We start from the raw sequence: 14,319 nt of genomic DNA on the forward strand, positions 1-14,319 counted from the left end.
ATGGGTGTAAATTATCCTTCAATATGAAAATCAAGACAAAAATCAAAAAGAGAGATTATTCACCTGACAAATTAGCTGACACATGCTGAAACTTATTGGCAGGGATATGATGACTAATTTGGATACCATAATCATTCTTACCATGAAATGCCACAGGGCTTATGTTAAAATGCCGAAATTGTTTGTAAAACTCCAGCCCTCGCAGGCCTCGGTGAATGAAATGATAAGCGATAATGAAACAAAATACACATGCATCAAATAAAAATACATGCCTAGTACCTACCTATATGATGCTTAGATTGCTTAGCATGCGCATGTGCAATAGACCGATAAGCATAAGTGTTCACCATCCACTTGGATAGGGTCAACCATCCATTCGCATCCCCTCAGGAAGGATCCATCATCCATTCACCATCCACCGGCATGACGAAATGAAGCGAGGTGCGCGCACGCTCCTTAGTTTCACAGCGCCGCCTAGGCTGACGACATTTCTACCACTAGATGGCAGCAGTAGTGTGCGCCTGAATGCATGCTGTGCCGGAGGACTTGGATCGAGCGCCTGTACGGCGAAGGCCATGATCACGATGCCAGCTGACATTGGCCATGCCATTCTATTGAATGCTTCATAGAAACACGGCAAATGTGTAGTTTGGGTTTACCTGGTATCCTAAAGCTAACAGATTTATTTATTCATATTTGCAGATGCATGAGCCCGATTACCACTGAAGGTAGGCATAACTGTCGTAATATTCACAAGGCAAGTCAATTATATTATATAATGCTGATAAAATCAGCTGACAAATTTATCACACGTAGCAGAAGCAAGAGTCATATTGCCTTGATAAACATGGAACAATGCGTTGCAGGCTGCAGCTCAGCTTGAGGCATGGCACGGACATGCCCCAGACGAAAGTCGGCAGCGCCACCTGCCCTACCTTTTCCACAGATGTCGCTGTAAGCCTCCTGTCTTTACCGTCTGGACTGCCTGCGTCGGGTCCGTGACGACTACGAGTTACCGACCGCCCTAGTCCTCATAATCCATTTCACCCTCTCCCGTGGCGTGCTCGCCCGCCTACCTGGCGCAGGCGGAGACGGAGATCCTGGATCCCCTGAGCAGGTAGAAGCCCCAGAACTCTCTGACGTCGTCAGTGAGGGTGAGCCGATGGCGCAGTGTGACCGGCACGCGCCGGCTGTGCTGCGGCAGGTGGCCGTGGGCCCGGTACGATGTGAACGGCGCTTCACTGGTCAGCTCCTGCGCCTGCAAACGGTGGGGGAACGATCAGATAGATGAGCCTGGGAAGGTGTGTATGGGTGGGCGGGGGGGGGGGGGAGGTGGCGGGGGTTAAAACTCAGTCTGTAATGGCGGGGTAGCGAGGGGGTACTAAAACTGAGACGATGGGAACTGGGAGCGAACGGTGGCGGGTGACTACAGAAGAACCTGAGCATAATGATGATCATCTTGGGTCTCAGGCATTCAGGAAGTATTGTCTGATTTTCCGTCAGTTTAGCAGCAGATTTGCAAGCGCGGATCCGCTGGCTAGAGTTGAAAGACCCTGTTCATGTCTGCTTATTTGTATCTTTCCTGGTTAGATTATGCGCGTTATACGCAATAAAAAATCACAAAAGAGCTGCCATTTTTACCCTTGTACTGACAAAGAGTGTTTGACAAGTAAAACGGGGACTGCATCAAAATCACACTTCACTGATAGTCCCTTGACCAGTGACCATAGGCGCAGTCGGGAGCTTTCGTAGCTGGAAGAAACATCACATTTTCCGATTAAAACTTTCAAGAGATCGCTGTTATATTTTGACAAAAGTACGCTCTTGGGATGGAAATCAAGTCAAACAACCGTCAGGTGAATTACAGTATCATTAAATCAATCGTCATCTACATAGCAGGGTATCACCTTCAATGAACAATGCCCGAGGACATTTTCAAACACAATTTTGCACGATATTAACGATGAATCACCCACCCAATCTTCCTCAATCGGTCTCCGTTGACGGCGGTCTGGGACGGATGACCTACTTATCGTCCGGTCCGCGGCCGGTGCTCGGAGCAGATAACCTAAGGTCAAGGTCAGCTGAGACCCGCCGCCGGGGGCGGTGACTGACCGGCGGTAGACCATTCAGCAGGCACGTGATCAGCCAGCTGTTGCTAGCTGAGGCACCGGGAACGTTCAAACGTCCGGCACTAGATGAGCTGCACTGGCCGCCGGACGTTCGTGATTGAATCATTGGTGCGACACGTCACTTTGCGGCATTGGGTTAACGGTCATGACCCCGTCTATTGGCGTGGTCTGGTGGTGGAACAGGCACATATTCGCACCCCGCAGTAGTCCCAATGAAAAGACCACCCTTCTGAGCAACAGGCAGAAGAGCATAAAGCAAATACCGAGGACTATCTTATCAACATTACGGAAAAGTATCGATGACGTAGAAAAGATAGGTGGCTGATGCATCAGATTTGATCTGACAGTGCACACAGAGATAGAGCTCTGAAGCTGATACCGTACATAAACAACACTTACGTATACTAGCATCTATAAACAAACTCGTTACTTTCAGTTCAGCGTACCCAAATATAAGCATTTTTACGTAGCTCTTTTTCTGGAAACGACCGATGGACCAATGATCCAATAGTTCACTAAAAGACAATTTACGCACGTCGCACACACATAACAGTCATACAAGATATGACGTTAACAATCTTGTATGATATGTGCGAACGGTGCGAGGCTGCGTTATCTGTGCCTTTGCCAGTTCCCGTCGTAATGCCCACTTGTTTGTGGTTGTCGGGTGAACCGAAAAATAAATAACAAATAATAACCAAACATTTCAATCGCGCCGCACTCCCCTGTGCGCCGCCCTGTCCTGCGGCCCTCCCCCACCTACCTCACACCAGACGCTGGAGATGCCGTCCTGAACCTCCCTCATGTCCGAGGCGGTCATGGTGTAGACGCGCGGCGCCAGCGACACCTTCCTCTGGTAGAGCGGCACGGCGATCAGCGCGCACGGCAGCAGGAAAGCGAACACGAACAGCCGCAGACAGCGCATCGGCGTGCGCAGGCCGTCCGAGGTGCCGGCGCCGTAGCCGGTCCGACCTGAGGTCAACGAGTCACCGGTCATTGGAGGAGGGGTCACTGACCGGAGAGAGGGGTCAGGGGGCTAGAGAAGGCCACTGCGGGGTCAGGTGGCTACTGGGGAGAAGGTCAAGCTGACTGGCGCGGGGTCAGGCGGTGACTGATTATGAACACAGCTGCCGGGCTCGTTGGGTGCCGTTGGTATCGAGCCAGATTTCAATAGATCGAGGTGGTCTGAGTTCATAGGTCCATGAGGTCACAACACATGTAAGTGACAGATATAACACATGAAGCATTGTATCACCTCCCTGGCTTGAAGTCATTCCTCCTGCATAACCTCGAAACACAGCATGGTAACAGAGGCTACCATAACAATGCTTCCTCCACAGCAAACAGTGAACGTCTGCCAACTAACGGGAGGCCTTGGGTTTGTTTTGATGCAGCTGTGAATCCTGCTTTCTACTCCCTCCCCCCGCAACCACCCCCTCCCCCTCCGAGTTCCCTGAGCAGACCGTCTTCCGCGCCAGCCTGGTTTTGTCTTTGTCCAATGTTTATGTGTCTTGTCAGCAGCGCCTGAGCTGATTCAGACCGGTCTCTGCAACCTCAAATACCTACTGAGGCACCCACAACGTCCCCTCTCACACTCCTATAGTGCATATCTTCCTACGGAATGTAGTGCCGACAGTTCTTGGCAGAAAGTTTTAACTTCTATGCTAAATTAAAAGCCGACGAGGAGACCACATACCTATATGTATGTATAATACAGGTGCTTGCTTGTAGGTGTGCAACAAATAACAACAAAACAACAAACAATGCAACAAAACAAGTCACAACAAAACGGAGTACATGTCTTCATCACTTTAATCCGACTGAACATGTACTTACATACATCGATCAGTATATCGCCTATGACTAATCAGAATGATACATTCGATGAAAAGCTCGGATCTATGTTTGTAACTATGGTTCGGATAGGTATTAATAGCCAGGCTCGCACGGCGAGCAGGAAACCGCGGACATCAGCTGATGTTTGCAAGGCTGCGTGACGTTTTACGCATTGCGTAATGACACTTCCAGCTAACTCTCGCGCAGTTGTATGACGTTTTATTGCAGTCCAACTGCGGTTATCATCGAATCTGAAAGAAACAGCGCATCACGAGAAGCTGCCAAATTTGGCTTCTTCTTCTTTACATCACATTTGCGCAATATGTACATACGGCTCTCGCGAGATTAAGCGGTAGATTTTGCACTTTTACATTTCCGGTTATATCTCAGAAACTGATCGATCTACGATGAAGCCATTTTACACGATCATGGCCGGCTTGTGAACCAATAAGTCGATCGTATCTTCAACACTATGAAGCTTAAGACGACGAAGATATAGCCTGAAGTACACTAAATTTTCTAGGTGCAAAACCTACCGCTAAAACCCGCGAGACCTGTACCTAGAAGCTTGTATTCGTGCATGTCACCTCACAATTACGACGTAGGTAACCTGAAAACGTAGCCGCTGGTTCCCAGCCAAAATAATACGGCTGTGGATTTCAGTCGCTGGCTGATGTGGGACGGCTATTTGTGTCGCTATGCGCCCCACACCCAGACAGATACAAAAAAGGCGGGTACTATAGACGTTTGAGCCTCCACTTCGAGAGTGAAGGCCACTGAGACTCGTTTCCTTCACCAAATTGGTTAATCTCTGCTGCCCACAACCCACTCGTATTCTTTATCATGAAAATCGGCGGTTGACAAATGACATCAAATTCGCGTTCAATATTCTTTGCGAACAGCATCATTTCAATACACTCATTCCTAAATCTATTAAACTGCTCAAAGTTGAAGCAAAACAAAAGTTAATAATTTTTCCCTGAAATTAGTACCTAATTTAATAACAGCGCATCTTACCGCAGCCAACAAGGCCACGTTTGGTTCTCACAATGTCGCGCTAATGTATCGAATCGGGACTACAAAACGCTGGCACGCCGACAAAAAGCTGCTGCTCTGGTCGGAGAGGCCGGAACGCGCGGCGGTGCCGTGCCGAAGCCGCCGGGCCGGTTACGTCAGCCGATGCTCATCGACGGAGGCGTGCCTCGCATGCGACGCGCCGGGCAGACGCCGTTTTTACCCCGACCCATCCACGTGTAGGATAGAGCCGCACCTCCGCCCCGGTCGGCAGACTGGGTAGGGGCAGATCCCTGCACCGAGACCGGTAGAGACTGGTTCGGACTTCGGAGGACGTGAGTGAGCATGAGTGGTTTACAGGTGAGCAAGAGTGGACATTAGTCGATGTTGTGCAATCGTTGCAAGATATAGCTTGATAGCGTAGTGACACATTTCCAGCTGGAAATATGTGTGGTAAATGGGACAAAGATAAGTCTTGAAAGATCTAGACGATCAAGAGCAGGCACGCTTGTCACGTGTCAATATCAATTCGAGCACATCAACTGTTCATGAGCTAACTGCTTGCCTACTTTCGATAAGCTCAGTAGTACTATTGTGCCTTATAGGCACAGTATACCACAACGATATGCCTTTTTAGTTGTTTCTTGGTAACCCGCGCCCCACTGGGGGGGGGGGGGTATTCATAGCCCCCTCCCGTTTTTCTGCAATAACTTCTAAACCGCTTGACGTATCGCCGCCAAACTTTCAGTACCTTCGGCTGCATCAATTTGACACCTTCTGTCAAAATTTGAACTTCGTATCTATCATAGGTCGGCCGGAAATGACGTCAGAGTGACGTCATGTTCGGCCGATTTCGACGCAAAACATTGAACCACGGGAATCGCTCCCAAGAGCTAAGTTTTTGAGCTAGATCCAATGTCTTTGCATGATAGGACTCAGAATGGACTGCGCTATCAAACTGCTATCTCGAATTTTCAAAATTTCGAAAATTTTGAAAAAAAGTTATATCAAAATTCAAAATTTGTATTTTTATATTTTTTCAATATTTTTTTACTTTTCGAAAAAAAACGGAATATGTATGATAGAACGCATGGTTATAACTTACTCTAGCAATTTGTAGCCAAATATCTTCAAAAATGGCCAAGTTATACGCATTATAGCAAAAATTTCACAATTTCAATTTTTTTTTCAAATCAATTTTTCTGTACGAATTTGACATCGTACATACATCAATATAAATAGCACCATCGTGTTCCTGAGCTCAAACTGCATCCGATAGACATGTTTTTTATTCAAAAATTTTAACTTTGAAATTTGACCTTTTTTAACCTGAAAGTGACCTGACCTCAGCTATATTCAGGTGAAAATGGCCTTAAATGACACAGGCGACACCGAATTCGAAATCTGTGGCCTAAATGGACCATAAAACATGTGTCACGTGACCGACTTCTGACATAAGATTTCCGTGACCTATGATGACCTGACCCTGACCTGAAAATCAAAGTACAAGTTTGGTACCCTCAGGGTATCTAAAGCATCTGTTCACGAGTGCGTAAACCAAAACTCAGCCTGATCTGACTTGTAAGCCGGCAGCCAGAGCCCAAAATGTGAACAAGCCAAATATCGATAATTTTTACTTTGACCTGACCTGCGACGTCATCGGTGACCTTGAGGTCAATGAAATTAGGTTTCGCTCGACAGTTTTTCCGGGGCTATCAGATGCCGTTTGAATTTTGACGATCGGCCCAGTAGTTTCGGAGTTAGGAGGTAGCCCCCTCCCCAGTAGGGCGTGTTATACACAGACCACAGTGGTGCGCGGGTTAACCCGGCCGGGCCCGGGGAGTAGGTAATCCTAACCACTGCAGCCCGGGGGCGTTTTTAGCCCCTGTCAACATACGGAAACAAAAGTGGTACCAAACGAAAGGTCTTTACTAGACGATTATAAAGCACCTACAATTTTTGACCTCAGGTCGATTTTCAAGGTCAGAGGTTAAGGTCAAAGGCAAAAACTGGCAAAAGTGTAGTTATATCAAAGTAAGTGTTTCAGAGGACGGTAAGATGCATAAAACCGGCAAAATGGGTGTAAAACAAAAGAAGAGAATCTGAGGGTTGTGATGATGTGCACAACTGAAGGTCAGGGTAAAGATCACGCTCAAAATTGACCTCAAACGCTGCACTTTCTCGTATATCTTGTATACTTAATTCCAAGATGCTTTGAAAATTTTTTGAAGGTTATCAGGCCCGTATTTGTGGTTAATCTTACGATACAAGGCTGCTCCAAGGTCAAGGTAACGGGAGAGTATCTAGATATTATTTCACTGATTCAAGTCATCCATAACAATTAATATAATTTTGCCATCCTGAAACTCTAAATGGATGCTTAGAGCAAAATGGATGCCAGATTCGTGATCAGCGGCTACGACTCTATCATATACGACATTTCATGTGTAAAGAAAACTAGTTTTGTATTTTTCTTAGGTCAAGTGCTACACAACCGTGCTAGTGTTTTTTGTCTCTTAAACTCTATTTTTGGCAGCTATTTGAAGTTCAAGTCTTTGGCACCGATGTTTGCTCATTGCTGTGCAGGGGTCTAGAAAAATCGACCCTGTGACGTCATCAAGGGAGCTAGGTCAAACATTTTTACTCCAGAAGATGTCAAATTAATGAGGAAAAAAGACACAGAAAGTTTCGCTTTACTATCCCTAAGCGTTCGGGAGATATCGCCAATATTCGTGAGGGGGAAGCCCCCGTGCCCGCGAGGGTGAACTGTTCATTGGTACACTCGGGGGCAGATCGATGTTCCGCCACTCCCCACCCATCGGGCTCCCATGGCTCAGCACTGGCTGCTGCCAGTGTTGCTGCCCTCAGTGCACTGCTCAGCGCTGCCTGCCAGTGCCAGTGCTGCCACTGTATGTACCTACAGTAGGTACCTATGTACGAGTACCTACAGGCCACATACACAACAGGTCATTGCCCAATTACCTATAGGTAACATGTACCTATACATGTCCTCTCAGCTCAGATGTTATTACATGGTACCGTAAAGGTACCTGTCATGCCCTAATAGCGTAAATAAAGCATACATAAAAATGCGACACACCTTTTAAAGCACCATTAGAAACGGAAAAAAACAAGTAGCATACTAAAATATGACCAGTATAACGCCTTTTGGGGCGACTAACGGAGCGAGCAAGAGGGTGAGCCTTGCACGTGCGAAATTTCGAGGGGGTACCTCCTGCTGACTTGTGCACGGCACCCTACTAACCGGTCTCTAGCGATGTGCCAAATTTGAGCACAATCGGCCCAGCCGTTCTCGAGATCTGAAAGCGGCACCCTGCACGTGCGCATGTGCAAAATGGGTTCCAACTGACTTTTGCACGGCACCCTACTAACCGGTCCCTAGCCATGTACCAAATTTGAGCGCCATCGGTCCAGCCGTTCTCGAGATCTCGAATCGACCCCTGCACGTGCGCACGTGTAGCAGCACCCCAACTCTGGCACATGGATATGCATTGCCTAGTGGGTGCCTACCTACATGCCAACTTTCAGCGCAATCGGCCAAGTAGTTGCCGAGATATTGCAACAATTACAAGAGATATTGCAACAATTACAAAAGTGACACCTCTTCGTTTTGCACGTGGCACGTGCATAAGGGGTCACCCACATGCATCGGGAATAGTCCAATACTTGGTAGAAGGAATAAAGCTACCCTACAAAAATTGCCGCGTGTAAATCGGTCAAGTGGTTGGTGAGATATAAGCGTCGCAAAATCGTGACCACGGTCGGCCGGCCGGCCGGCCGGCCGCTCATACTCAGAATTTTCCGTTAATCTAAGGAAAGACTCCGCTCGCTTCGCTCGCTCCGTAACAAATGTTTCAACACTGGGTGCCGAAATAATTAAGATAATGTTTCCTAAACGATTCGCTGATCCACGGGATCTGTTTAATTTGCAAGTATTACAAGTACAAGTATTTGCAGGCACACCGCACGAGCCCGTGCGGGAGACTCCTTAGCCATACCCTCATAGATGAGGCACTTATTCGACAAAACCGAGAATAACTAGAATGCTTTGTTATCGATCACTCACAAGTCATAAAACCAATCAGCGCAAGGCATAAGCCATAACTTTTAGTTATATTGGGCTCATTATCGTCTACATATGAGCCCAATATAACTATTGGGCTCAGGCTCACTATCGTCTATCGTGTAAATTCTCCACTAAATTTGGCGTTAATAGACAGAATTTTGTATTCCCAAGAAACAAGCTTGCTTTTTCTTGCTACAGTGGTCGAAAAATTGTTTGTTGGTAGAAACAATGGAAAGGGCAAAGCAACGTGAGTCGTGAGTGTCTGTGTTATGATTTCCAAGTGAATGCATATATAACCTTAATGCTATTCGTTTTTTTTTCTCGAAAAAAGAATACCTATACCACGCAGTGAGCGTCATCAAAATAGTTTTCAATGCAACTACAAGAAGTGTTCTGCTACTTTTTAGTCGTGTGCGCCAAACAGGCCTTTTCGGGAGATAGGTATGTAGTTAAGTACCTGGCAAACAGGCATGAACAGCATGAACGTAGGTAGTAATTATGTAAGCATCCGGTCTACATAATGACCTGCATTGTACGTACAGCCCACCGCTAAAATAATGTAGGGTTTTACCAATCTTTTTTTTTTTATCGTATATTCGTTCAATCAGACGAGTCCCACAGGGAACACACAGCTGACACATCAGCGAACAGTTCCCTGTCCTCACGACGCACAATGGAGGACAGAGGCGGGTAAAAAAAAAAAAAAAACTGTCCCGGTGACACTTGAGCGCTGGAACGCAGTCCCAGTTCTCATGACACGCGGAGTAAACACGAAAAACAAGAACGGTAAAAAGAAAATTGCCCGATACAGCTCAAAACAGCACGGGCGGCGGCGGCGGCAGACGCGCTAGCGGGCGCCCCGCGAAGGGCGGCCAGGGCACACGGACCACCAGGCAGCGGCTGCCACCCAGCGCCAACCACCGGCCCCCCGCCGACGACCCGCAGCGACCGAGACGTCCCGCGAGCGCAGGCCGACCAGAGAGTGCTGGAGAGATTGGCCGGCCAATAAGGATGGGTAAAGAAATCTAGGATGTAGGTTGGTTGTGTGCGGAGGGAAGATTCTGTGACAGAATATTCGAGACGTTGCCCCACTTGGACAAAAACTTGTCAGTAGACTTATGCCTTAAAAAGAATTTACTTTCATTTTCAGCCTCTCTTTTAAGTATGTGATGAAAATGATGTATGCTGGGAATCTGAGTGTTATGTCTTGCCCTAAATATTACTTGTTTTGCTAATGTGAATATTAATATATTTATTTCGCTTTCATCCGCTAGCCTTGGAAATATCCACGACTGCACTGAGATATTTACTATAAAATTGTATTCTTTTCGAAAGTATGCTACTATATCTTTTATAAAGTCTTTTACTATTCTACATTCCCAAAGTATATGACATAACGTTTCATCACGCTCGTTGCAAAAAGTACAAACTGCACTTTCTGCTTTTCCAATACGATACAAAAAAGTGTTTGTAGATATTATTCTATTTATTATACGATAATGGAACGTTTGTAAGTATGTGTTTCTAGTCGCATGGCGAATATCATACATCGTGCCCTCATGCGTACACCCTATATCTCTATTCCATTTACGCTTAATATGATTTTGCGTTGACTGGTTTGTTTCTCGTTTTAACAGGGCAGAAACGAATTCATTATATGCTAAGCGTGAAGTGTTTGTTTTCTGGGAGAGTAGCGCTATTTTATAAGGTATTATTGGGTAAATGATTTTACAGGCAACAACAGTATTATCCACATGATGCGGTATACTTCTGGTTAAAGATTCATAGCATAGAAACGACATTTTGATGTTAAAGGTTTCACTTAGAGTTCGTTGTTCTAAAAATGATCCGCTATCCTTAGAATACAAATCTGCAACAAATCTCAAACCCTTTCTATCCCAATCTTTTACAATGCTCGTTTGGAATTTGCTGTGATCTGAATACCACAGCTTGTCCGTCAGAACGTTTTCTGGTGTTGTTCGGAAGACCGCACAAAAATCCGCCCAGGCGTTCAGCACATCTTTCCAAAATGTATTACGTAATCTATGATTCGAGATGTTTCTCAACTTCTCCGTGCCGTAGCAAACTAGTTCACAAATAGGAGGTAAAGTTTTCTTGATTATGTTAGCCCATACAACATCAGATGTTGACCAATATAGTCTTTTTATCCAGTTAACTTTTAGGCTCTTTATAAACGACCTAATATCGACCATTTTCAAACCCCCGTGATCGTAATCTTGTACCAACTTGTTTCTTTTAACTTTATCAGGACCATCGTTCCAGATATATTTGAACAATATATTATTAATGTAAGAAATGTCCTTTTCGTTTGGGGTTGGCAATGACGATACAATATGTACTAGTTTAGAAATAACCATTGATTTTACAACTGTTATCTTTCCTATCAAGGTGAGATTTCGTCGCCTCCATTGGGCTATTTCCTGTCTTACTTTAGGTAATACTTCAGACATATTTTTTTCCACGATGGTGTTGGTTGTATTGCAAAAGATTATTCCCAATACTTTCAGTTCGCTTACTTTCTGCAACCCTGACATGTTCAAAAACGAACAGTCAACTGTTTTGCCGATTTGAAGACATTTTGTTTTATCTATATTAACACGTAATCCAGATACTTTATGAAATATGTCTAGTTCATTTATTACCGCATTTATAGATTCCGGTTCCGCGCTTGAAAATACTATTAAATCGTCAGCGTATTGCGATAATCGTACTTCTAATCCTACGCCTATGGGTATCCCCTTCATCTCCCTCGACTGCATTAGTTGATTTGTTAGGGGCTGCATTATCATATTAAATAAATATCCAGATACGGGGTCTCCTTGTCGTATACCTCTCTCCATGTTGATTTTGGGACCTAAATATCCATTTAAAAGAATCCTAGAAAAGTTGCGAGAGTTTAGGTAAAATGTTTGGATCATATGAGCAAAATGTGGCCCGAAATTATAATAATTAAGAGCTTCTGCTAGGAACTCCCACGACACCGTGTCGAAAGCGGCTTCGAAGTCAACTGCCATTATGATACCGGAAGAGGATGAAGCATTCACATGTTCAATTACATCGTACACTAGTCGCGTGTTTTCCCCGATATATCGTCCCTTAATGTATGCCGTCTGAGTTGGGGATATCAAGTGATTCATTATCTTTTTAAGTCTATTAGCGATGGCTCCAGATATAATTTTGAAGTCAACATTAAGTAAAGATATGGGCCTCCATCCTTTTACGGAATCCCTTGGCTTGCCCTGTTTCGGAATAAGAGTTACTACGCTTTCTTGGTGAGACATAATTGCACTGTTATTTACCAGACCTTCTTTAAACGCTCGAAAGAGGAATATGCCTAACAGTTCCCAAAAATGTTTGAAAAAATCTGATGTAAAACCATTTGACCCCGGTGACCTGCCTTTTTTCATACTCATTAAAGCTGTTTGTAGTTCTTGTAACGATATTGGAGTGTCTAGAGCGATCCTTTGTTCGTCGGATAGCACTCGCTCGATGTGTTTTTCAAGGTATTCTTTTGTATTGTGCTTATTTATATTTTTTCGGTATTTCGTTTGCAAATGTTTTGAAAGATGTTCAAGAATATCTTTGTTGTTTGTTATTTGCCTATCACCGTCTTGCATGGCAAGAATTGAATTTCTCATTGCGTTCCTCTTTTCTAAGGAGAGGAAATACTTCGAACATTTTTCCCCTTCTTCGAACCAGTTAACTCTGGACCGTGTTATTAATCCTTGTATTTTGGGTAATCGCATCTGCTCTAATTTAAGTTTCATCTCTTCTAATCGCTTTAAATTTTCTTCTGTTTCGTTAGTATTGAAACGAGCATTTAGTTCGTCTATTTCATTTAATATTATATTTTCCTCGCGTCTGTTTTTTCTCGCCTTTTGTTTTGAAAATCGTACGGTTTCCCCTCGTATCATCATCAGTAATGTCTCATAGAACAAGCCACAGGTCACTGTGAATTGAATATTGTCAAAATTGTTTGGGTCTGATATATATTCATTGTTATAAATTGGTAATGCATATTGCTTAACTGTGTTTATTGTTACTTTTCTGATAAGTTCGTTATATTCTTGATCTTCAAGGAGTGCGGCATTAAACTTCCAAAGACCAGGGCCTCTTTTCATAAGTGGCTCTTTGACGTTTAATGATACTATGTTATGGTCTGACCTATAGCCAGCGTGAATGTTGGATGATGCAATTGTACTGACAAGGTGATTCTGAATATATATTCTATCTAATCTACCGTACTTTAATGGATTCTTCTTAGCCCAAGTATATCCGCTGCTCAAAGGGTTCATCTCTCTCCACGAATCAATCAAGCTAAAGCGTTCAATGATATTTGAAAATGCACACTTTGCAGCCGGGTTGTTTTGACGAACATAGTTCGAATCACGCTGGAGATCTGCGACAAAGTTGAAATCTCCTGCGATAATCAAATTATTCGTTGGCAACTCTTCAAGCTTATTGTATAATGTATGAAAAAAAGCTGGTCGATCATCGTTGGGTCCGTATATCGCGACGAGTATATAGGTGTTGAGAAATATAGTGCACTCAAGTATCACAAAGTTTCCTTCCGTGCAATATTCTTCATGAAGTATGCTGTGCTGTACCTTTGTCTTAAATATAATCGATACTCCTCGGCTGTTATTTGTACCAAAGGAATGATAACAGTTGCCACCCCAAACGGTATTGAAACATTGTGCTGTTTTTCTGGTGAGGTGTGTATCCTGAATAAAATATATGTCAAAATCAAGATTTTTAAGAAAGTTTATAACGTCTCTCCTTTTCTCCTGACTCCCAAGGCCCCTACAATTATAAGTCATAAACTTAAGGTCTGCCATAGCTTAGCGACAAACTTAGAGTGAAGTGTGTACTTACTTGGGTGAACGGTGTGAACGGTGCTGTTACGCACGGGAGAGGGTAGTGAAGCGCTGGTTGAGAGGAGCAGGAATGCTGGATTGGTATGGAAGGAGCGCGAGCCGGACGTCCCAGGCGCCGAGACCGCCAGCAGGAACCACAGCGGCGAGCGCGGGCCGCAGGAGAGATGACGCCCAAGACGAGCACCACCGTCTCCACCGCCGTCCCAGCAGTCGCCGGCCCCGACGCAGAGCCCGCAGGAGCGCCCAGGAAGGCGCCGCCGCCGCGCGCCGCGCCGATCCGGCCTTGCCGCGTACAGAAAGGACTTCCTGAGCCCGACTCGCGCTCCACGACAACACCTACCAACAACAAAGA

At 45.1% G+C, this 14,319-nt stretch overlaps 1 protein-coding gene across 1 annotated transcript in view; it reads right to left on the bottom strand.

Annotated features, from left to right (window-relative positions):
• LOC122371500 overlaps positions 1–14,319 on the bottom strand; it is a 43,767-nt gene that overhangs the window by 15,822 nt on the left and 13,626 nt on the right. Inside the window, exons 2-3 of the mRNA XM_043347877.1 lie at positions 2,896–3,104; positions 1,077–1,258 (exon numbers count right to left, since the gene is read on the bottom strand). Coding sequence (XP_043203812.1) covers positions 1,077–1,258; positions 2,896–3,104 — 391 coding nt within the window. The remainder of the gene's footprint in view (positions 1–1,076; positions 1,259–2,895; positions 3,105–14,319) is intronic.

Source organism: Amphibalanus amphitrite, unplaced genomic scaffold (assembly GCF_019059575.1).
Source record: "Amphibalanus amphitrite isolate SeventyFive unplaced genomic scaffold, NRLGWU_Aamphi_draft 001250F_arrow, whole genome shotgun sequence".
Taxonomy (NCBI): Eukaryota; Metazoa; Arthropoda; class Thecostraca; order Balanomorpha; family Balanidae; genus Amphibalanus; species Amphibalanus amphitrite.